The sequence below is a fragment of the Diadema antillarum genome, unplaced genomic scaffold, assembly GCF_040938485.1.
Source record: "Diadema antillarum isolate AM-2024a unplaced genomic scaffold, OU_Dant_1.0 scf00000120, whole genome shotgun sequence".
Lineage (NCBI taxonomy): Eukaryota > Metazoa > Echinodermata > Echinoidea > Diadematoida > Diadematidae > Diadema > Diadema antillarum.
In genome coordinates, this window is record NW_027271009.1 from 1,683,174 (window position 1) to 1,709,653 (window position 26,480).

The following is a 26,480-nucleotide window of genomic DNA, read 5'->3' on the forward strand; positions in this document are numbered from 1 at the left end:
AAAAGAGAGATAAGAACAAAACGTGATGATGACGCAGAAATATACAAATTTCGGCTCACTCGCGCGCACTAATTTAGAGTGTTTTTTTAAAGTCCTCAGTTTGTTGGTATAAATCGTTATCTATAAGGCCGTCACTATATCTTGATTAGAATTGTAAGATTTGATAAGCAAAAAATGGCAAGAATTCCATGTTTTGTAAGCTGAAATACAAAAATTTTCGGCTCGCTCGCCAAAATTTATCAAAATTCGCTACATTTAAATCACCCTCAAAAGACCCCTTTTAAGTGCTTAAAAAAAAAAGCATATCATGTAGACTTTGTTTAAAGTCCCTACCGGGATGGGGTTGGGGTTGAACACTTTTTCAGAAATTTCGCGCTTGCCCCGGGCGCCGTTTCCCCTAGATACGCCACTGGCTAAACATAATATCTTGCATCAGTAAAATGTGTAAATGAAGAGACAATTTGAATATGCATCAAATACGAACAGCAGCATTTTTTTGACATTCTTTGATCCTGCATAGGCCTACCATTTTGTTTTATGTTTAATATAAATAGAGCAAAATAATTTCAACTTCAGTTTTGTTGGCTGATTTTTTTTTTCTTCTCAAAATTAAAGTTGTATCTTGTGCCATGATGTTTGATTTTAATCAAAAGTTCTTAATTTCTTTCTTTTCTTTCAGATGACTGGTGCCATGTAGTAGCGAAGAACTGGACTGTCTCAGAAAAGAAAAGGAAAAGTACAGGGTCGTGTACATCACCAACGGATGTGAATACAATGGTAATGTAGAGTCTAGGTCTAATTAAGATGTTAAAGTCTCTGATAATAAACAAGTTTGATTGTCGTAGACTCTTTCCCAAATGCAATTAGTAATATTCAGCTTTTTCAAAGCAATGCCTTGTTTACAAGGACATGCAGATTTATTCATTTGAATAATAATTTAAATTCTACATGAGACTTACTAAGTGCTAGACATAAGATCTTGCATCATTAAAATATGTAAAAGGCGAGACAATTTGAATATGCATCAAAAACAGCAGTATTTTTTTGACATTCTTTGATCCTGTATACCGTTTTGTTTTATGTTTAATATAAATAGAGCAAAATAATTTCAACTACAGTTTAGTTGGCTGATTTCTTTTTCTCAAAATGAAAGTTGTATCTTGTATCATGATGTTTGATTTTAATTGAAAGTTCTTAATTTCTGTCTTTTCTTTCAGATGACTGATGCCATGCAGTAGCGAAGAGCTGGACTGTTTCAGAGAAGAAGAAAAAAGTACAGCATCGTGCTGATCATCAAGGAATGTGAATACAATGGCTTAGGAAAGAAGACAATCTACAGATAGGATAGAAGGGAGAAATTGGGATGAAGGGCGACAACATAAGGACGGTATATCTACAGTGAAATGTGATTGTAAAGTGGAAACATGAAAGGAGATCCTAAGATTGAAGGTGAAAACAAGGCATTCCATTCTGTGATGTCGTAATTACAATTTTGCTACACTTTAATAACACTACAGAGAGACATTTATATCAAGGAAAGCTTCATGTGGATATGGAATGTTAGATTTTTTTAAGTGTTCATTGGTATGTATTTCATGATAATAAATCTTGAAGGTTTTGTGTGGTAATCATAACCTTGTGATAAATCTTGATAGATTTCTAAGTGCACATTGGCAATATTTAGATGATGCTGTAATCAGATTAAGTTCTATTCTCCTTTATTCTTTTATTTATTATTTTGTTGTCTTCAACCCACTTTGAATGTGTCACGTATGATTCTTATAAACATGGGAACATGCACTCCATGTAAATGACAGGACTTATAACAAATTGACATAATTATTCAACCATCACTAGACAGTTCTGTTATAAGATGTTCTTTATCTAACTAAAATTGTAAATTATGATACGTGTATGTTCCCATGCAAACTCACAACAAAATACAGAAATTTGATTTCTTTTAATAATAATTCATTATGTCTCTAAATTTACAATTAAAGAAAGTGATTGCAATAAGGATGTCAAACATCGTATATTAAAATAATAGATTATTCATTTGTCTCCATCCGTAGTAACGCACGCAACTGCAGTGTGCAGTTTGTAGGCTGCTGTGAAAAAAAAAATCACAGGCAGCCCAAGCAGGATTCGAACCACGACCTCTGGATTACTAGACCAGCGTCATAACCACTAGACCACCGGAGTGCCCTGGCGCTACCTTTACACATGAATAATTAAGTATAGAAGGGCTTGGGGGCGCTTCGAAGTTTACTGCTCTTATTAAATATGTACATGTCATTTGCAACTCAACTAAAGATGATTAAACACACTGAAATTCTTACTTTAAATGATATTCATAATCTGTTTTTTTTTTCTTTAATAGCTTGGGATGTACACTTTATACACTGTATCGGTCTACATTTCGCCTACAATATGGAATTCTTTACTTCGAGACGTTTGTTTTTAACAAACAAAAAATTAAGAGTCCTTTAAAGGTGCTGTAAAACAGTGGTGTTTGTTTGTTTGTTTGTTTTTTGGTGGGGGGGGGGAGGGGAGTCAAATTAGCCTTGGCCCCTCTCCTCCGTCTTTTTTTTTTCCTTTAGCTGCATATTTTTTAGTCATCACATGAAAATTCGTCTGCATCCACCCCGTAGTTTTGCTGATGACCTTTCTTTTTAATTATTTTAGCCACACACAATTTTGGCTGAATTTCCCCAACCCTCTTGTGAATTTGCTAGTACATGTACTAAAACACATTCTCAGAATGTGTTTATAGTACTGGTGGATTAAGGATTCACAGGGAGGGGGGGGGGGTCGGCCAAAATTTCTCTTTTCTCATATGTAACAAGCCTTCGGGGCGAAAGGCTGATATTATGGGCTTTCTACACACATTTTTAGATGCTAATTATTGGTTAACATGAGCATGATCATTTATGTTGTGATTAATTTGTTTCCTTATATATGTATGACTTCTATTAGAGACTTAATTGGCTTGGCACTCCTTACATCGACCTATTTTAGACACCCATTTCCCTCTCTTGTGCTTTTTCTCTACTGTCCTGTGAATAGTGTAACTACATGTACATGCAGTACCTCTTCTCTTTTGTATGATATACATCAAGTTTTTATCTGAGCATATGGGTGTTGCAGCACTCTCAAGCTTCATGCATATGCAGCAACATCTTTGTGTGGTCATATACATACATGTAGTTATGCTTGATATATTAATTTGAGAATGTTATTCTTTCTCTTGTATATGTTCCGTCCGCACTCTATAGATGTAAATGTACGATGTAAGATTTGGTGTGCATGTTCGAACTGTGTTCCTCTTTTTGTGAACACACAAGAACTGATATAATAATGAACTTGAATTACACATATTCTTGAAGCTTGATTCCATCTCCATTTGCCATTAGATATGTATTGATTTATGGAGCTCTTCCACAATTGTTATCCTTCCCATTGTCATTACTCATCTCTGAATAATTCAAATTTGATATTCTATTGAGGACCTATGTTTCTTCGATTACATAATGTACCTCTTCAATATATTGCTGCAAAAGGCATAATAAAACATGACCATTATTATATATTTAAAATGAAGCTTGAAATTCTGATAGTGTCGATATTCATGTATTTTTAGGAGTTTATCAGTTTCGAAGAGTGCATGCAGGATGAGTTTTATGTTTTTATATGATCAGGTGCAGCTATCATAGAATCTGTTGAGCAGGAAAGAGAAAGATGGAAAATGAGGAATTATGAGTGAATTCGCATGCGAGCCAAATGACAATAATGACACTGATAAAAATTGTGACAAAGTAAATGTCACAAATATGTGGAATAATAAGAAATAAAGAAATTAATATATTATTTCAGAGAAAGAAATAACAGAGTGCATGCATGAGTATGAAAGATGAGTAAATACAAGTAATTATTATTGACTGGCACGTCTTTTTCCCAAGATTTAGCGGTATCCTTCATCTTAGAACAAACATTCATAATTATTATGAAAGAAGTGAACTGAATTTGAATTAAAAATAATGTGAAAAAATGAAAAAGTAAGTTAATTAAGTAAAAAAAAAAACAGTAAAAAGTAAAAAATATGAAACACAGTATACCGAATACATGTACATGTATTACCAAATGATAGATGTCCAAATGCAAAAGTGTTAAATAATAATATATCCACAAAAAAAAGGGGGGGCAAAGAAATCTTTGGAACGAGCAACCACAGCTATAATAACAATACATGCGTGTACTAAATGAAGATGAAAACAATGACAACACTCTTTTTAGAACAATTAAGAGAAACTGGCTTGTATTATCATCTTAATTATCACTAAATATATTGTAATCATCACAACAATCATTACATGACAATTAATTTCAATTAATAAGGTTATTGTTGATAAGCAGGTATAGCCCTAATAGTATTTGTATGTAAACACATACGAAAATGAAATAGCGACGGTTCGTAAATACACGCGTATTGCACGTTACCTATTGTACAGGCCCTACAGCGCGGGTCTCACGAACCGGCGTAACACAACTTACGTCGGTTCGTGAGACCCGCGCTTAAGTACATAACCTATGGTGCGCGCAAGAAACGATGGATTTACGAACCGACGCAGTGAGTTTGAAGACAGAAATATCGTAAATTTTTTGAATTCACACTAAAATTACACTATGGATAGGAAGAACAACTTCCACTCTCATCACCCTGTCAAAATTTTCACACACAAGACAGGAAAAGTCATTGAAAACGTTGTCTAAAACTTGTGAGATCTTTAAACGCGATTTTCTCAGAACTGCATTTTCGCTCAAAAACGAAATAGCGTCGGTTCGTGAAAACGCCGACGAATTAAGGTATTTGGAAGAACTGGACGGGTCTTCGTGAATATTGTGTTATGAATATTCATGAGGATGAACTAGGTGCACATCGGAATGTAAAGGTGAATGTATGTATTTACAAGTTAGTAGGTCTATATTGCCACTTTCTGCTTGGCTGTTTTCAACTGCTCTCCTGGTAAACCAGTTCTCAAATGGCCTTTCTTTTTTTCCAAATTCGCTAGGCACTTCAATCGTTTTCATAGCTTCATAATGTCATAACCTTGCCCGATGAAACAATTCATGGAATTCATGTTCTATAAGATTATTATGAATTTGCGTATGTAGACCAGGTGATCATTGACTGATTGTACTACCGTTAATTAACTTGGGGAACCTGCTATCAATTTATTGTGTGAATTGAATGCATTAAACTTTTTCTTGTTCTATTTCCAAATAGTAGGCTTGAATGTACACGGTGATGCTGTCATGTGGATGTGTATCATGTCAGTCTGTTTTTGTATTTTGTGGGACAGGTATGGGAGGATTGTGTGAACATGTTGAGAGAGGAAAAAAAAAGTCGGAATGTAGCGAGTAATTGATATAAGACGAACCTGTAATGATTTCCTGGTGCTTCTTTCTTTTCCTTACTTTTTTCGGCATAGTTCGTGTTGATAAGGGACGTCCTCACCTGGCCCACACCAGCGCGCGCGCGCACACACACACACACACACACACACACACACAAATGATTGTCATCTGCAAAATAAGCTTTTAACAACTCTATTCTTAATGTTCACGCAGTCATTTCACCATTCATTCCAAATACCAAACAATACGAGTGTCCACCTCATCAATTTCCCTTCAGTGGTTGTGCGATAACTTCCGATCTGCTGACGTTTGTTTTTGGCGGTTCTTTTTTATTGTCATTTTGTTAATCCATTCACCATAATGACTATATCCTTAGCCGTAATCACATTTTTTTCAGGTGATCAATTCAATACATGCATTGTATTTCTCATTACAACTCTATACGCTTCCTCCGTTTTGAAATACTAATTCCATTCTCGCATGAATGTACCATTTCAAACTTATGAATGAGGAAGTCAATCCGACGCGAATCTTTCATTCATAACAGTGACGGTATATAGTAAATAAGATAACCGACTCATCAAGCGATGGAATCGGACGACCGATCGCAAAGATCTGACTGCATGGTGTCGTCTGTAAAACCAGTCATAAAGGCATCCCGCCCTAACTCCAAATTGACCTCCGATGATCACGTGACTGTGACTAAATCTGACTGGTGGTCCCACCTCCTTGTTTTGTCCCCCAAAATACCACTTGCTGGTCAACCATGAAGAGTCTGAGGTTGAATTCTTTCACAGCGTTTACCTCATGATAATTCATCAAAGACATCACAATTTACAAAATTCCTTGAAGACAAAGATTTTTTTTCCCGTCAGTGAAACCCTTTCATCATCCCCTCACCTTTTTTACCTAACTTCCTCTATTCAAGCTTAGGGCACGTATAGGGGCGTTGCTTAGAGGGAATCCTAATTTCTAGGTCAGTTTCACCTTACCAGTCGAAAAGTTTCTCATTCTAGTTGTAAACGAAGTATCGTTTTCATTAAAGACAATTTACGCATGAAGCTCACGCTTAAAGGGATCGTACAGTTCTGGTTGAGACCTAATTTCAGGTTTCTAACATTTTTAGGTGAGATAATGAGAAATCTCATATGAAATATGAAAGAGCATGCAATTTTATGAGGAATTCAATGTTTATTTGATAAAAATTGGTTTTGAAATGGCTGAGATATCCAAAAAAGAACGATTCTAATAAAGTGTGGGACCCACACTTTGTAACGATCGCTTTGTTCTACCTTGTTTTTGGATGTTTCAGTTATTCCAAACCCGATTTTCATCAAATAAACTTTGAATTCCTCTTAAAATGGTATGCTCTGTGCTATATCATAAGTGTTTTCTTGGTATCTTGCAAAAATTTGAAAGCCTATTTCTCACCTCAACCAAAACTGTACTATCCCTTTAAACTGTAAAAAAGCAGATATAATTAACATATCGTCGCGGCTCTCTCTTTCGTAAGAATAACGTGAAGAGAAAATGTTCTGTCAAAAGTAAACACATAACACACACGCACACACACGCACACACACACACACACAATACGTCACAAACAAACGCAAACACACCAACACACTTAGTAGCTTTGGTGAGCATCCTGTTTGTTGCATTCCTTCAGATTGCAATGTGGTTCAACAAAGTAATGGTACGGAGGAAGTTTCGGATCAATTAACACAGAAACACGCTATTACGTGTCATACTGCGATAGAACGAATAGGGAAAAGCACACACAGTAGAACAAAGCATTCCATAATAAAATGTCTAAAATAGAGTGGCAGTCCTTTTTCGTGTTAAACCATTGTTCAATGGAATGAAAAAAGGCCTGTCAATCTGAACCTGAGAAGAAATTGTGTCACTTATCCGCAATACGCTTTTTGTATGATCTGAATGCTTTATCAGCTTAGTTTTACTGTAATCAAAATTATGACTTGATCATAATTGCAGGTTGAAGATTTGGAACGTCTTAGAAAGGTTTGTCCGGCGATGTAAACCACACGCACGCTCACACACATACACACATTTTGTCTCTCCTCCATTCTTCGAGTCATCAAGTTAGTCGAATAAAGTCAGTTTTGAAGTATAGAGTGGTATAAACTATTCCATAAGGCATGTTTAAAAAAAATGGGCGGTGGCAAGAAGAAAATGGATGATCGATAGACGCTGAAGAGCCCGATCAAGGCTTCAATCATATCGGGCGGTAGATAAGACACGGTTCGTCATATTATTCGATCTGAGTGTAAACAAACCAAACCATAATGGTCGCATCGACAGGTTAAAAAAACGCTGTTGGATTTGAACGGGGGTCTGACCCGGGCACACGTTGTGCGAAGGCTATAGACTTTTAGGCGGCGCCCCAACTCACCCTACACGCGTGCCTGTTTAATTTTGGAAACGGCGTGAGGGGGTGATAGAACTGCAGTAGTAATATCCACGTGTTAGCACTGCGATGTGTGAAGAACGCCTTCCAGATATCTTCTCGCTGGGAAGAGGTTCTGAAACGCCGTCAACTTCTTTCTCTGCGTGATCATTGATTACATTCAGATCTACTGTCGTGAGCAGAAAGGTGAGTTGACGCTCAAATAAGAATGCTATTCGGGAGGGATTTAATTTTTTTTTCTCAAAGCAATGTACGCAGGACGCTTTGCTAATTATACTGATCTCTGTGTGGCCTACTACCGTGGGGTTTTGGAAAACAAACATAAACGTAGCCGCGTGTTTTTCAGGGCAGTGTTAATGAGGGGTATAAGGCATAGGTTGTGGGACTTTTAACACTCCCTCATTGCACATACTCGTACACTGCGAAGTTGACACCCCAGAATTCTGTCGGCTCTCGCGCGTTTCGTTTCCTGTGATGACTTGGTATGAATGCTTTACCTTCGACATTTCGATGAATGAATTCAGTGTGCCAACGCAATCATTGGCGTGTTCAGGACAAGAATTCGTTACCATGAATATAGCACGTGATTCTTTTTATCCTCTACCCTCGATCTGTCTCGCTATCTCTCTCTATATCTATCTATCTATCTCATGTTTTGTGTCGTATTACATATTAATACCTGGTAATTTGATTTCCATGTTATTTTGCTCGTTGTATATCACATGAAAAGGTATTATGTATATCCAGGGTCCTGGGCACGTGTCACACGAGCGAGGGGTTGTTAACGGAGCGTACTTTGCAATTGGGGTGTCGTGCCAGTCACGTAAGCTTATTGACAATACTGCGATTGATTTTTAACATGTCATGCCCCCTCGTAAGAAGGTCTGGCGAACGTTTTATGAGCTTTCCTAAACTCATTCAGAAGAAAGAGACCCCTTGGAGCATCAGCTTGCGACAGAGTGAGCTAGGGGGTGGTAAGAGGGGTAGGGGAGGGGAATTCAACTGTTTATGTCGAATCAGACAACTTTTGACTTTTGATAGATGCTTATCTAAACGCTTTATAGATGATGACTTAATCAGCCAGGTAAAATCCCTCGCAGGACTTTGCTTGATATTCTGCCTCAAGTTTGTGCCTTGGGCGTATTGAAGACTTCTTCATGTCATTCACTTTGAGCGATTACCCTGCGGAGACCTAGCAAAGTATTTGGGCGGGAATAGCCCCGTGTCGGCTTTAACGCCTGCTGGAGTGACACGACAGGCCGATGGAGAACGAGTGGGTAAATTAGTGCAAATGAAGAAAGGACTGGGAAAACACAAAAAATGACTTCGGCAAATATGTGCATTGTGTGAGTTTGATTGATAGGTTTTGAGTATAAAATCAAGTCAATCGCGGCGCACAATGTGCGTGTGTGCTCAGGTTTGTTATTCGTGAGATGTGCATTTCATTTTTCTTTTTTTTCTCCCTTTTTTTTCATTGTGCCTACTTGCCCGGCTGCATTCCGCATCACAGTCCGTCAGAAATGTGGCGCCGAGTATAGTGGCGCTCGGAAAGGGTAAAACTTGTTGGCAGGGAGAGGCCGACATCCAACAACCCTCATTTCACTTCATTAGTTGTCTCACTAAATGAGTCGATAAAAATACATAGAAGAAGTGCCAGACGTCACTGTCGTGCAAAGGCGGTGACGAGCGGATTGGCACGAACCTAAATCCAGAAACCAGAAGCAGGTTTTGCAGAGAGGTGAATGAAAGTCCACATGTCGTATGCTGTACCATCGTGAGATAAGATGCTTCGCATTACAGTGTAGAGTTTATCTTCACGATTTGCGCAGGACATATCTTTTGTAGGGAGAGAGATTCGATCTGGCCTCTCTGGTTGATTTCCTTCAGTGATGGGAAGCTGTGGAATTCGATAGACACCCCTCTTCCCGGCGAAGAAGCGAGCTGTAAACATCGAGCATGCACCTGCTGCCGAGAGCTCAGCCTTCTGTATTCGTCGCCACTCACCCTCTCCAAGTTTAAAGTGGTCGTAATCGCAATCCCTACTCGACCTGCCATAGTCCATTGCCTTCTCGCCCAGATTAGAACAAAGGGGTGGAGGGTGGTTGCGACTTGCTTTTGTGTCTCCCTCTTGTTTTCTGTTTTGTCTTTTGCACCTGCGATAGAAGTGAGAGTAGAGGGTGAGAGAAAGGACGATAGAAAGATGAAAGGGACTCGACCCAAACTTCAGCCTTTCCAAGGGCTTCTCCTTCGCCATGACAAACGTGGTTAACACCTGCATCTCCCTGAATTTGCTCAGTGGATCCACAGTTCATAAACCTCTCGCTCAAACAAAAGGACAGGCGTGTCATCTTAGATATTGCCGATGAGTGGTATCGTTACCAACACCAGACACTATTTTGGGCCGTGTCGAGTCATCGAACTTTCTATTCATAACTCCTTCGACGATTCCTCATTTCGCAATCTCTCGAATCCCTTCCCAACCTGGGTGGAATGGTTTTGCTGAATATGGCAGAGAACTGAAGACAAGTAAGTTCGAGAAATTTGAAAGAAACTGGACAATTGTGAGTCATCGAGGAGGACGTTCTATGGCGTCGCGGATGTGCTCATGGGATCTTGATGCGATATTCCATAATGGGAACGTTTCTGAATATGAAAGTCATCGGCACTGATACTGATATTCAAGTGGTCATTATTTCTTGTTATTCCTGTTTTTTACTTATTTTCTATGTATTTTATCATCACAAACAACAGCCCCTTTGGCGTAGATTCTCCTTTAACACAATGTCTGTCAACAATCGATGAATATACGCAGAACATCGGAATGGAAGGCATTTAGAAACTTGAGATATACCGTGACATCTTTCTCCCTTCTGATAGGAAGAACTAGGATGGAAGGTTGATCACGTGCCAAGATGGCGAAAAGACACTCAACTTATTCATGGCACCAGACAAAGGTGTTGATGATCGCTGTCACCATGTGATTGATCGTTCTGCGATTAAGGGCGCGATGCTTTCGGGAAAAGTCTATCTGCAAGATGAGTGGTTTATCTCTTTGATAGACATGGGATTCGCCCGATTTCCAGAGAAGCGGCTCTCGAATCCTTTCACAATGTCAGGGGTGCAGATGGCATATTGCCAAGACACTCTTGCGCCTTGATATCTATTGCATTGTCGTCACGTGTCCGCTGTTTTCGAAGTCGGCAGTAGCCCGCGAAAGGGGAACGATCGCTCTCGTTAGATATGATGCCCTCAATTCGAACCCGGGTATTGTTACTGATGTAGTCACTTTCAGGGCCCCATTTCATTAAAAAAAAAATGTTAGAATAGCAACTCTTGCTGGAATGGCAACTTCCAGTGGCAACAGCCAATCAGGAAGCTGGATTCATGTCGTTGCCATGACAATTGCCATTCCAACAAGAGTTGTTATCCTAACATCTTTTCAAATAAGATTGGGGCCCTGATCGACCACATGCTCCATATTGATATACGCAAAGAATGGTAAATGAAGAAGACAGAAGTGATACACCATCGGGTCTTCAGATTGTATTATCGCTCTTCGCATTGACGGATTCTCTGTCCCAGTTGATATCAACCACATGTCAACCATGATATTGAATTATTGACATGCCATAGAAGGGATATGAAGGTGATCGTAGGGCAAATTTTGAACTTGGAACATAAGGAAGTTACTGTCGTAGTTTACTGTCGTAGTGTATTGACCTACCACACTTGTTCACTATTAAGGCTTGGCGTTGCACTCTGCACGCTATAGTATATGGCTAACCTGATAAATGATTTACGCCACAAAAGAGTTAATTGGTAATATAATTATTTTGATATGTTTTATCTAGTTAATTCACACACACGAGACAAGAAGCAACCTTCAAAGCTCATTAAGATATTGCTCAATTAGTTTGTTATCACTGATTTTGTCATGATATTATAGTTAAATTGTCGTTGATCCATTATGATTTCTTTCATTATGTTCAAGTGGACAAAATAATAAAACAAACTGAATTGAAACTGATTTCAAGAGATCCTCTGTGTGGACGCAATACAAATAAGTGAAAAAAAGTAGATCAGAGAGAACTTGAGGGGGAATAATTTCCTGTCACCTGTCCCTTTTAACTCATAATATTTTCGACGATCAGCTGCTTCAACATCATCAATTTCACTCAGAAACTACTCACCTCCCTGAAGTTCAGGGCCCCGTTTCATAAAACTTGTCATCACTTACAAGTTACGATAGCTGTTATAAGCTACTGAAGTCCTTGCATCTGATTGGCCGAGGGCAAATTTGTCATAGAGATGCGGCAGTTGTTACGGATAACAAGTTTTATGAAACGGGACCATGGTTTCCCCTATAACCCTTTCTGTGTCAGACACTTAAGACAGTTTGTACACCTCTATGGGGTTTTCCGTACCAAGCAGCACTCAAAGTACGTCAAGGGTTAATCATTCCAGACTGATTGCATGTCATGCTTCCAGATTATATGTTCCTCTTTGTTTTAAACAGAACAGTAAGGGTTTTGTTCTTTCTTTCTAAGTGCAAGGGACTTGAAATGTGACATAGAATTCTAACCTCACTGGAAGATATATATCAGTTGTTGTCGACTGTTCTATTCCCACCGTAGGCGTGCTTCTTCAAAACTGCGATTGAAACAACGAAACAAAATTTATATATGGACTGAAGAAAACAACGTAGAGATGTTTGTGATCAGACGGAAAATGAAATTTATGGTTAAAAAAACAACAACAGAAATTTTCAGGTCCATGATCAAGCCTTACAATTAAAAAAAAGCAACAACAACAAACACATTTTAGTGGGTGAAGGGTTTGTGTGCCAAACTGCACGGGCGCAATTATACGTCCCATTGGCCATCCATAACGCCATGTTATCATCTTGTTGAGATTCACGAGGTTTGGCCTTCTTTTCATCGTGCGGATTTGTTCTGACCCGTCAATCAAAAAGTGACATTTGCAAGCTTTGAACAAGACGTCAAAACCCCTCTGTTGACATTATCGACGTTGTTTTTTTGAATCAATCAAACAAAAAATAACTATTGAGGAGCAACGGAGAGTAATTCGAGGCGCATAAGAGTGGTAGCCCCGGGGAGGCGACACGTGCGTGGCGGTCTTAATCGGATCCCTCGCTTTGTGTGCAGGTGTGGAGTGGCGTGCGTGTGTGTATGAAGGGGCCGAAGGCCGTTGTTAATGGCACAATAGAGCCAGGTGTCCGTAAGTTCACTGTGTATGTGTGTGTGTGTGTGTGTGTGTGTGTGCGTGTGTGTGTGCTAGTAACCCTGCAGTCTCTTTGGCTAGTACATGACACATGGGGGGGGGGGGGCAGGGGAGAATGTGTTTGATGGCTACGTGTCTTCCTGTATTATCTCGTATGAATGTGTGTGTAAATATCTAGGATTTGTGCATGCTTATACATGTACATGCTATTTGCGTTTGGCCCTTTTGTGGTGCTTTTTTTTACAAAGTCTTTTTTTTTTTTTTTTGGTATAAAGTGTGTCTGCAAAGCATACGTAATAGAGATTGGCATGTATGTGTCTGTACGTGTGTGTCTGAGCGTGTGTGCGCGCGTGCCCTGTGGATTCTGGCATTACATGAAAAACAACAACGTGTGTAACGGATGTGGCAAACCGATTGGCCTTGACAAGCCAAGGGCCCTGTAGCGTGAAAAGACACAATCAAACATAACTCAGGTATCAGCCAATCAGAACTGAGTATTCGGGTACATATGTTTGATTTCTGTCTTAGGGAGTACATATTACGTTTGATCTCAACTTCCATGCAACAGGACCCTTGAAATGATAGAATCATAAAAGGATGATTATTTGGGTTCATTGTTATTGATCTTTTAGCATCCGGAGGTCTCGGGTTCAAATCCCGATGGAATCACATTTTCTTTGCTAAATTTTCCTCTTTTTCCTTTTTAGTCCAATATCAAGGAGTCAATGGTTTTGAAGCTGTACTTCATGGCCCGAATTCACGAAGGTGGTACAAATGAAACTATGGTTTAAACCATTTACAAAAACCATGGAGCGCCAAGTGTCGCATGGAATATTTCGTTACGAAATCAGTCATTTCGTCAATTAAATGATTATTTTGTAACGAAATGACAACATTTTGTTACTAAATGAACATTTCGTCCACGAAATGATAATTTCGTTAACGAAACGGTCATTTGTCAACGAAATGACCAATTTCGTAACGAAATAGTCCGTGCGACACTTGAAGCTCCATGGTTTTTGTCCATGGTTCAAACCATCGTTTCATATGTACCACCTTAAGGAATTCGGGCCAATCATTCTACCAACGGTAGCGAGGGGAGGGGGCTAAGGGCAAGAAGGACGCTCCTGCGGAGAGAATGAAGATGGGGAAAAAAAGTATATGATGCCAAGGTTAAATCTATTAGTTCACTCTCTAGGCTCCTTCTCCTCCTCCTCCCCTCCTCCCTCCTCTGTTTCTCACTCTCTCTATTTCCCTACCCCTCTAACTCCCTCCTTTTTCATTTTGTCCTTTAGTCTAATTATTGACATGATTGAATTTCAGTTATTCAGGTATTGACAATTTGCTCATCTTTATTTCGTGTTAACATTCATATTCCTTTCATTTTTCCCCGCATATTTGTCCATGCTTTTTTAAACGATGCTGACGCAGCTAACAAGAAATGGTAGAAAATCACTCCTTACTGTATACAGTAATCATAATCAGCAATATTATGTAAAAGTAGCGAATATGCGCCGACCAGGGAGTTGTGAGGATTATTCGCGTTGTTGTCGAGTCGAGAGCAACTCTTCTCTTCCAATGTTCACATTGTTTCTTTGTAAACAAAGTCTACATTTCTCCATCATTAAAATCGGGGGGATCGAGGGGCGTTGGGTGGAGGTGTTAAATCCTGGCAAAAAGTCATCTCTTTTATAGCCCTCACTATTTCAGTGCACTTGCCGGCGACTCTCACACTGCACGACCATTGAACTTGATTGTTTTGACGGGGCGATAATCATCTTCATATATATTCAGTGTTAAGTTTCGTCTGTCAGTTTCACAATCTTTTCTATTTTTTTTTTCCGTTTCTGTTCTTGTCTTTTGTCCTTGTAGACGTGTTGTGTTTGGTTTGTGTCGGCTTTGGTAGCTGTGACTTTGGCCTTAATCAAAGAACACAACATTCTGCTGAACCAAGAATGAAAAAAAAAGAAGAATATCTCAAATAGTGTCATATTATTGTCACCCCCTTAGAAAACTCCCACATGAATTGTGAAAAGCCTTATTACTTTTCAAGCTATATATGGTTCATCGAACAAAAACAAGAGAGTACAAACAACAGATTGATGACAAAGAGAACCTCATACAGTTCTGATGATTTAGTTTTGAGGATTAAAAAAGATCATTTTGTTTACTAAGAAGAAGTAATTGATTCTATTTCGCACAGACATTATTCCTTCGTGTAGTTTAATCAATATCCAATTCCTACCTGTGTTTCCGTCAAAAGTCCCTTGTGTTATGTACTTTTTTCTCCCATTGTCGGCTCCTTTCTTTGCCACCCGTCACATGCACAGAATAATATCATCATGCCAACGCTTTATCGGGTCGGCATCCGTGAGGTCTGCAGTGCGGTCTACGCCGAGCGAATTTTCATTCATCGCGAGATATGATAATGCATATTCATACTATATCCTATTGCTCCGGTGTTCCATGGAAACAGTACATATGAAAAAAAAAAAACAACAAATACAACGAGGAAGGCAAAGTACTTTTTCGACGAAAGTACATTGACCTTCCAGAGTACTTTTCCCGCAGGAGTACCTTGGCGATTTTGTACTTTACGCGAATCGTCTTCATTTGTGTATCTTTTTATTATGTAATCAATATTACGTAGGCAATGTGCGTTTCGTATCTTTTTAAATGACCGCCGTCATCTTAATGCGAGACGACATCTTCTTTTCGAGGCTTTCTTTGTTTTAATTGGTTCTTTCAAGACGGCACACTTTTAAGAGGCCGAGCCGATTCGGGCGGTTCCTTGGTATACCTATATGGTTACTGTACTCTTTTGAGCTTGACAATTTAAAGGTTCGTCCTGTCTTAAACCCATGACATGTTTTAACCATACTCTTGTCCTGCACTTTCTACCCCCATACCCTCCCTCCCCCCATTGATTAGTTAACTTCCACTGAGAAGGGAAAAGTGCAATGATAGCTTATAAGACCAGGCAGAATCGAGAACTTGTCACTTCAGTCTACAGTCTCCCTCCTCGCAACACGTTCTCCACCCAGCGACGGACTTGTGCTCTCACCGTGAAGGATTATACTCTAAGAACCAATATACAGGAGCAAGAAGGTCCGCAAGTCAAATCGGGATGAGTTCTGTTCCACCTAGCTTTGGTTCCAAGAGTGTTTGGCTTTATATTTCGCATTGTGGACTTGCCTTGAAAGATTTTTTATACAGAAATTCGTAGAGGCATAAAATTTTCCTATTCGACACGGGAGTTTACACTGAATGCTGACAAGTTGCATGATAGCTCGTCTTAACCCCCGTAGACAATCATGGTGATGACGAGTGTTAACGCTTTTCCAATCTTGATGCTCAAAGGAAAATGAGCTTGCTTTGTGCTTATTTTCCTTGTTTGGTATTTTATTCGCGATGATCCTGAACTCCATTTCAAATGAATGAGTAATCATTTTTTTCTTCCCCCACTCTCATAATTATCTCCCAGAATGCATTGCCAGATGCGGGTAACCATTTGCTGCCTCCTCCTCGTCGTCTCCATGACAACGGGCAACTCTCTCCCCAAGGACGCCAACGCCTTGAACGTCGGGCGCGTGAAAGAGGCAGAAGATATGGACAAGGTCGAGACGAAACGGGACTTGGGACCACTCTTCGATTTCGCCTCCGTTGACGATGAGTACAGTAACAGGTGAGAAAAGTGGGCGGCGCCCATAGCCCCTCCCCCTCCACGACAGACGAGTGGATATCCCGAAACTACGGGTTCTTCAGGGTTTTGTTTTCTGTCGCAGCTTGAAGAAAATAAAAGCAAATCACGATTTCGTGAAAGTGAGGAAGACAATGGTCACTGATATTTTATCTCTGATTTTTACTTATTCATTTATTTGTGGTTTTTTTTTTTTTTTTTGCGGTTGAGGGAAAATGGTGAATACAAGTATACAAGAAAAGTTCAAGAAAATTCGCTTTCATATTTGAAATATGGATTAACAATCCTTTTTGATGTGGAGCGTCATCTGATGAGGGCATGTGAATATCGTGCAGATGTTTCACCTATTGAGGCTGTTGTCCGAATGTCCCATGCTTTGACACGTTCGCATTACAGCTGAGTGTGTTATATATATATACATATATCTATATGTGTGTGTGTGCGTGTTTGTGTGTACCTCCGTCCGTGTGTCTTTGTATGTGAATGTGCATACTTGTGACAGTTGAATGTTCCTGTTCTGTACAGAGCCCGCGCTTCCTCGTAACTAATATGTCAACCTTGTCCTAACTTTTGTCATATAGCATCACTGACGAGTCGATTCCCAGCTGTCCCGAGATCTTCTTCATGACCGACGTCGACGGCGACGGGTGCGTGACGGAGGCTGAATACCGCCACGTCAACCCGAACATGACGGACGAGGAGGTCGAAATCATCTTCCAGACGTACGATCCCGACGCCGACGGCATCTACATCGAAGACATCTGCAACCTCTCCGACGTCACGACGGGGCAGCTACCGGAACCGATCAAAGGTAATCACCTGGTGATGACCCCGGTCGTGTTTCCCTTGACGATATCCAAGAGATGATTACATTTTTTCGACTTTGTTTCAAGTGCTTAGTGCGTTGATAATCCCGTTACTATAGCTTTCTGTATCAAAATATAATCATTATCATTTTTGCATACATGTAATTACTTCATTCAATTCTGTGTCGCTTAAGTCAGCTGTAGTTAGTGAATGCGAAAAGTCCGATATGTAAATCTGACATAGATTTAATCTGTATCGCGATGCAATATGATAAAATTGACATGAATAGGTAGTACACAGTGGAACTTGTAGTTGTATATACCGCTTGGATAGAGGGAGAGAGAGACGTATAGACGAGAATGCATTATCAGAGCGGCTCTACGCGACTCCATTTATTGCGACAGGTGACTTCAGTTTGGAAACGATTTGTAACCTTAGGTGATCGATAAAGATATGTCCTCGAAACGACAGCAAGGGTCACTACACTCTGTCGTTACTCGTGACTGAATTGTTACGCTATATACAACCATATACAACTGATCACTCTCAGTAAGCCTGTAGCGTAGTTCTGTGTGCCACTCCTGTTAAAAGGGTGGATTAGTTTCGGTTAAGATGGGGCTTCAGGTTTTCAACATTTTTGATGATAATTTTTTGAGATACTGATGAGAAACCTCTTATGAAATAAGGAAGAGCGTTCAAAGTATATTTGATGAAAACTGGTTTAGAAATGGCTGAGATATCCAACACAAAGCTATCCTAATAAAAGGTGAGGCCCATATTTTATTATAGCCTGGGATTGCTTTGTCCTACTTTGATTTTTGGATATCTCAGCCATTGCAAAACCGCTATTCATCAAATATACTTTGAATTCCTCTTAGAATTGTATGCTCCGTAATATTTCATAAAGTGGTTTCTAAGTATCTCGCAAAAAGTTAAAAGCTGAATCTTGATCTCAATTAATACCATACCATTCCTTTAATATCTGGTCTGGAGGTGAGGGGGAAAAAGTTCAGTGTGAAGATGGCGGGCAGGTGGTAGTTTGGCATCTCGCGTACAACTGGTCATTAAAAAGCAGACGTGACGGCTGCGAAACGAAATCTCAATCAAAAAAGACGTTTGACAGGAAATGAGATACAATGGCACAATGATATTGAAAAGGAAAAAAATGATTCCAAGGAAAAAGAGAAAGATATATAAGGGGGAGGTGGTAGAGAGGAGAAAAGCGACGAGCTTTTGGCAAACGTTGGCGAGAAAACGTCTCTTTCTCAACATCACGTTCCGGTTCAACATGGTGTGTGCCTTCTTCAAATCTTCGGCTACCCCGTATCCCCGTATCTGTGACACCCTCGATTCACGTCGACGACAAACGCCTCTCTCACACCGAGTGGATCAAGCCAGTACTAGTAGATGCACAGAAACGCAAAGTGAACCCAGTACAGTCATATCTGTCATTTCTACTTTCGAACTGGAAAGCCCAGCGAGACAAACGAACAAAAATGTTAAATTAGCTCTTAATCCGCCCTTTTGCAATCAAACAAATTCCACGAGTCATTGGAAGTCATAAGTACCCAGATAAAACTTTAAGGACGATCGAGAGAGAGAGAGAGAGTGGACGCATGCCGTAAATTTGTCGCGTTCAGATTTCAAACTTTGAAAGCCACAACTTCATATACAACCTGCGTAAGTTACTATATAGGAGAAAATGATTATCTTTGTTGGTCCCACGCAAGGATTCTTGAGGATTCTTGCCACATTAATAGTATCAGCAGAGTTAGTACTGTGGCGCCAATAACTCCTCATATAGGCTTTTATTTTTGTTTGCAACATTCCTGGAGATAAAAGAAAAAAATATGATCTCTGTTTGTTTGGAGGAATGTCTTATAACTGTGACACTTTCCTGTAGGCTACTCCTTATGTGGTGGTATAAGCTGATTTAAAAGTGCACGATTATAATTGCACCCGATAGCTTTTTCCCTGGCTGTGATTGGATTGAAAATTGCGATATGTTGTCTTGCATACAATTTTCTTCAATTCATCTGTTATTTGTAAGCCAAATCTCCCTCTAACGTGTAACAGTTAGATTGAGTTAATTAACTTTTGTTTTCGATGATGAAATAAAAAACAACAACAATCCAGTCCCTATAGTTTGATTCTTTAGGTGGCTTGTTGTGTGGGAACAAAAGGGCCCGTGTTGTTCCGATGAGACCAGTCCGTAAACACTGAAGCCGAAGGCGAGTTCTTATAGGAGGCTCACTGACACACATTATTTTGCCCACCAAAAGTACGTAAGCAAAGTACGCACGACCCCTAACTCCCAGCGGCCTCTTAAATACTTCCGATTCCATTGTTGGTAGGAAAATAAAGACCGGTCTGTTGAGGTGCTACAATAGTTTCAAACGGGGCGACACAATGGGCGCGAATGTAAACTTTAATTGTAAGTGGCTTAGGAGAGAGAGAGAGTAAAGGAAATTGGTTAAGGAAATCGTAAAAGGGAGACAGGAGGTTTTACGAAGGCTGAAAGGCGGCAACTTTCATCCGATGAAAACGTAGGGTTAGGGAATGGTTCGTGACAATATGGGGGATAAAGCGCTTTCACTCTCATTCTCTGTCAATTGTTGCTGGTGACTCGAGCGCATGCGCATGTGAGATCCTCGTGTGTAGTGCTGAGGAAGGAAAGAATGGCCCTGTGTTTGTTAACAAACGCTATTTACGCAAAGGGGTTTTCATTTTGTGAAAACCACGTGAAATTTTTTAGTCTTCCTAAAAAAAAAAGAGGGGATTAATCAATTCCGTTTGAAAGAATCCATCAAGTCCTCGAGTGGAATTGACGAAGCGTCGTTCATGCTTGCTTAATCACGTGGATTAAGTAAAAAGCAGGATGCAAGGGAAACCAAAGATATCAGCCAGTCTCCGTAAGCTGTGATTTAAAAGGCGTTGTGTTATGTCAACACAGTGTGTTCGTAGTATAACGCATTTCACACCCATTGGTGTCACGTGCGTTATACACGTAAGGATTATTACAGAAGGCATTTCCTGTCCGTTCCAATACGATAAGACTAACAAAAAGAAAAAAAGAAAACATCAACGTTATTATTATGTACTGTTCATTACTGTATGAATACAATGCGACGGAAATATAGAGCATTAGCTAGGTTGACAATAACAAATTGTGTAGATACAAACTGAGTATTTCAGTCATTCTTGCACTTGGAGCAGCTGTCCAGTTTGATTATCGCATTTGCCCAGAGGACATGGGTTAAGTGACTACACTAGCAATCGAAGTCTTGCTGAAGGAATTGACTGCAGCCACGTAGTATATAAACAATACCATTGGTATAATGGGGTCACATTCGCTGCAGTATAGTAACCCCGGCCATCAAACAACAATATGTACGTCTTTATAGGTGGTATGACGTAAATTTTCTTTAAAAATATGGAAGCATGTAACATTAGAAGACAAATCCTTTCTAGTTGATTTCGCCCTCCCCCTTTGTGAAATAGAACTCGAACAAAACATTACGAAAAGGGAAGATATGTGTGTATTAAATGATGTGAGATAGAATACAACCATGAAGCATTCCTTTACACGTGCAAGTGGATGAACATTTCGAAATTGTCAGAGTCAAGCAAGTTCTGAGGTTCTTTTCTTATTACGGTAATGATCATCATGTTAGAAAATAGAATAAAACGTAAAAATAGCACTGAAATGCATACTGATAATAGCAACCAATGTTAATAATAAATGTTTTTCTGGAAAAAAAATACTGAGTCAGAGCCTCTTACAATGAAACCCGCTTGCACTGACGTCTTTGAGGTATGATATAACCCTGCTGCAAACCCACAACGACTGAGGGGGAAAATCACAAACAAAAAATATTTGCTCCTCGTCACAGCCTGCTAGTGATTACCATGGCAACACTTGGCTCGCAGAAGGAAAACATGTTCCGGTCCCATGCACAGAACGCTAAATTAAACTGAAAGGTCGCGACATCAGTATTATTATTGTCGTCACCTGAAAATTGATAATGATAGAGAAGTAGAACGCCTCCATTAACTCAATGCGTTTCTTCTCGCTTTTATCAATCAATTCTTGGGACACCTGCAGGTTCTACATGGGCACATCAACGATGACCATTAAAGGGATGGTATAGTTTTAGTTGAGATGGGGCTTCAGGTTTCCAACTCTTTTTGTGTGAGTTAATGAGAAATCTCTTATGAAATATGAAAGAGCATGTAATTCTAAGAGGGATTCAAAGTTTATTTGATGAAGATTGGTTTTGAAAATAGCATGGCGGCGGTATCCAAAACAAAGAGATCGTGAAATGCGGGACCCACTTTTATGAGGATCGCTTTGTTTTACTTTGGTTTTTTTTTTTATATCTCGACCATTTCAATACCGATTTTCATCAAATAAACTTTGAATTCCTCTTAGAATCACATGTTCCTTAACATTCCATTGAGTGGTTTCTAAGTATCTCTCAAAAAAGTTAAATGCTGAAAGCTCACCTACACCAATACTATTACTATACAAGCCATTTAAGATAGAGGAAATTCAGTTTGATATACCCTGTGAAATCACCCCCTCCCTTTAACTGCAAAATAAGTCATTTTTTCAGTTAATCTGACATGGACAAATCTTAGTTCATTTTTGTAAGCTCTCGGTGGTCTATCAGAGCCACACCGTAATGTATAGAGACTAATTCGCAAACAACCAAGATCGTGACACCGATACAGAATGGTATTGGAATGATATTAAAACTCTAGAAATTCCGCTTGGAGATTCTAGCCAGTGGATTTCCGGGACTTTAGTTCACAGTTTCTTTCACCTCTATAGAACCAAGCTGCCACATCTTATTTGATGATGAATCCAATCGTGTTTGTTCTCGTTGACATATTGCACGTCACCGGGGCAAAATATCGTATTTTTCCCCTTCCGATTTTGCGCGCAGAAACCGCGATCAAAGCAGCAGCGGTTGTAATTATTCATTTTTTGTTGACTTTCCTTTCTATTGCTATGCGCTTGCTTATTCTGACCTTCCCTTTCGCATCATTGTCTGTTTTGTTTGGCTAACAATACCTTGGTCTTTGCACTATCCTTACGTAAATTTGCACTGATATCTGGTTCCGTGCCAGCACAACAATATCTCATCTTTTTTCTCTTTCACTCACTCTATGAGACTCACCCCGCTACACCAGGTAACCCATTTGCCCTCAAGAAGTGATATTTAGGAATAGAATTTATACACCGCACATCTGGTTTCGATGGGCAATGGCTTAATATTTTCATGCAATCCAGAGCTATCGAGAGGAGGGGGTGATGTGGCCCCTCTGCAATCAAATTTCAAAGGCTAGGTCAAGGGTGAACTAATCGGGACATTTTTGCAAGCAATAAAGTATATGAATCATGCTCGTCCATACACTACTTTTACGTCTACTTACACTACCTCATGTCGTGGCCGTAATATTTTAGATGTGACTCGATTATCCTCCAAGTGTTATCTCTAGACAGGGATTTTTTAAATGAACAAAACAATGTATATGACTGAATGTCAAGCAGACATCTATATGTTATACAGGCAAAAATGAACAGTATATATGCAAAACGTCGCGCCGATACCACACCATGGCCAAGTTGTCGTCCGTAATACTATGTATGGGGGGGGGGGGGATGACAGTGATGCCCCATCCTCCTCTCTCTCTCTCTCTCTCTCTCTCTCTCCCTCTTCCTCTTTGATAAATCTAATATTACAAACAGTATTCTGCAAGGCATGACTTATTGTACATCCAGTTTCAGATCAAATTGAATCATGAAAAGGCAGAACTTAGGTATTTCAGATGCTATGGGTGGCAATGTAAGTGTATAAAAGAACATTCCGCAAGATTTTCCATGTACAAACCCACATCATATAGGGTAGAATTGATTGTTGAGTGCGCTATAGGCGATGAAAATTTGTTTGGAACCTGAAATGTAATACAGTATGTCACAAACACCGCAAGAATGTTTACTATATGCGATACTGACATAGTGTGCAGCTGAACCAAGTGGGAGTGGTTTCCTACTTTTATGACTGCGAAACTCCAATCGCAATATCATAAACGTAGAGGGCGTAATCACCATGTCTCGAACAGAGCCTTGTAGAAGGCTCTGGTCTTGAACAATGCTGTACGGCACCACTGGTCTCGACGTACCAGGGCAATTGATATCATTATTGTTATTATGTAAAACCTACAGTTTTACAAACGTTATACGTAGGCCCCATCATATTTCTATTATTTCCTTTTGGCACTCTCATATCATGATATGACCATACTAGTATACATTTGTATTCAGTATGTTTTGTTTTCTTCAATCAAAAGACATGGTTGTATATATTTTATATTCTTACTTGTTGTATTTCTGTCAATCATTTTAAAATTTTGAAAATTTGAAAGTGGAAATATGGAATAAATTTGAACTGAACTGAAATGAACTGATTTATTAAAATTATCTTTATCACTGTCATAATTTTTACTGTTATCTTTATCACTTTTTGTGTTCCTACAGTAGACTGCAAAGCCCCGGCGATAAAGGTGTGCGACCAAGAATTCTACCTGGTGGTTGACAAGGAGGTTGAGGCGGAGGACGAGGAAGAGGAGACAGGAGACAAGTTCTGCCAGGCCTTGGAAGTAAGTCACAACATCACCGTAGTCTCATCATTCGTTTGCCCCGCCCTTGCCCTCTAGTGATGGAGCGAGCCCTATTAAGAAATACTGCCTGTGAATCGTTTGCTTCATGTTTCCCCAAAGTAGTGCGCCCTCTACTCAATACCTTTTTTATCGTAATTTGATGACACTTGCTTCCATCTGTGTGGCCTGCTAGATAATGAATCTACAGAACGATATCAATGGCATGTAAGAGTGGAGCTAGTTAGTCGTGTCGGATTCAAGTTCTGCTGTTGTTTGAATTAAACAAGCAATAAACCAATATTCTATGAACAATAACAATAAATGTTTTGCACATGATGCTTCATAATGTTATTTAATAAATTTGGATTAAATAATGAGCTGTGCTATTCTTATACGTCGTCACCTCCTCCTAAAACATGCACCATCCCTCCCCCGGCCTCTTCCCACACACTCACTTTCCGATACTTTCACAAGCGCTCTTCAATAAACTACTTAGTAATCCTCTTTCAACTTCTCCCGTTCTCTGCTGCAGGCCCACATTGAGTGCGTACAGAGAAAGATCAGGGGCTGCGACCTGGATAGCTACCTCAAGAATCTGACGGAGATGCGATCGGGTCTCTGCCCGGACATGGACCCCGAGAGTAGCGTGGAAACGTTCACCGGAATCCCATCGACTGGCGTGAGGCAGGTTCGCTCCGCAAGACACGGTAAGTACCTCCCTGAGAATTTCTTCTGCTTGGTAGGCGGAGATAGTGTACAAGAATGCCAAGATTGTTCAAAAACAAAATCCTTTACACTGTGGAGTTATGGTTTACAACTCGTTTTCCCTTTGTGTAACGGAATTGATGATTATCATCCATCCTTGGATGAGACGCGACAGTCCACACGTGAGATCAGGAGAAGGTTTTTATAATATCACACAACCGCTATAGTAACAGTAATGTGCGTGCAATTATCGTCCACAAGTATGACCTGTCATCTTTTCAACTAATGATTAATGTCCCTCTGTAATAACAAAATATAGTAAGTGACACAAATTCTCTGATGCGAGTTATCTTGACATGTCATGGCAAAAATCCTACAAGAGAGATGAACGCTGATCAGAAAATATTCTACAGAAATACTATGTGTTTTTAAAATAGTGTAATGATAAACAGATGTCTTTGAGTGAGCTACTATAGTAGGCCTACTTTCCTCGAGATCCACTTGGCATACATCATAAATGATGCACGGCTGTTCCTTTTTTCACCAGGTCACCGATCACGACTCGGCAACAGCCTGCGAGACGCCAACGTCGATGCGAGCACCCTGGCGCGGTCGTCGCACTCCTGCCTGAGGTCGAGAATGCACCCGTGCAACACGAACTTTATTTCGTCGCTGCGGGAGGGGAACTTGGACCCCTGCGAGACGCTGATCAGCTACAGGCGGTGCGCGCGGAAGTCGACGCGCAAGTGTCCGGACAAGACCACGGCCATCCGAATCAAAGACGGCATTAAATCTATCACGAGAGCGCACAGACGCGCCAAGCTGTGCCAGTAAAGAGCTTCGCACGCTCACATCACACAGACGACAAGGGACTCCGAGCATTGATTGAAAAGAGCGTGAAAACTGTTGTCGTTTTCTTTGTTTTTCCTCCCTTCAAGACTTTTGAGGGAGAAATGATTGACGGTCTGGACCAAAAAAAAAAAGAAGAAGCGAAACCCATTTTGGAGTTTGTCAGACGGCTTTTGAAGAAAAAATATGAGAGGAAGAAACATTCTGTTTGAAAAGAACGTCATCCAACTTTGTCGGCATGAGGTAGACGAACGAATAATGAGACTGTTACTGATACTGCCCAACGATGCTGAAACATAAAAAAGAGTGCTTATTTTAGGAGCATTCGTGACGAAAATGATCTTGATCGTGAGGCGGCACTGATCACAAACTAACGACGAGTCATAGACGGGAGCACGTGTTACCTCAGACGTAGCATTTAGCCACTTAGCAACAGTATTCACCATGATCCGCACACGGCTGATGATGCATGATCTGACGCAGAATTCACCGAGTTAACGCAGTTTTTAGAACAGCTTGTATGTAGTCTTCGGTCAAGTCTCTTGGGAGGCGGATTTCTTAACAAAATATCAAACATCATCTGGAGTATCATCTAGAGATGAATGATGCTTTTTGCCGAGGAAGGTTTTTGCTGATTTTTGTTTGTTTGCTCGATTGTTTGTATTCATT

General features: G+C 40.0%; 1 protein-coding gene across 2 annotated transcripts in view; it reads left to right on the forward strand.

Annotated features, from left to right (window-relative positions):
• LOC139720050 (uncharacterized) overlaps positions 1-25,911 on the forward strand; it is a 40,242-nt gene extending 14,331 nt beyond the window's left edge. The window contains exons 1-6 of one of the 2 annotated variants that reach the window (XM_071631425.1): positions 7,899-8,029; positions 16,569-16,769; positions 17,366-17,595; positions 24,136-24,257; positions 24,790-24,964; positions 25,510-25,911. In XM_071631425.1, the coding sequence (XP_071487526.1) occupies positions 16,570-16,769; positions 17,366-17,595; positions 24,136-24,257; positions 24,790-24,964; positions 25,510-25,796 (1,014 nt within the window). In that variant the 5' untranslated portion in view covers positions 7,899-8,029; position 16,569 and the 3' untranslated portion in view covers positions 25,797-25,911. Of the gene's footprint in view, positions 1-7,898; positions 8,030-16,568; positions 16,770-17,365; positions 17,596-24,135; positions 24,258-24,789; positions 24,965-25,509 lie in introns of those variants that run through there. The other variant, XM_071631424.1, reaches the window with a different exon arrangement.
• The last annotated feature ends 569 nt before the right edge of the window (positions 25,912-26,480 follow it).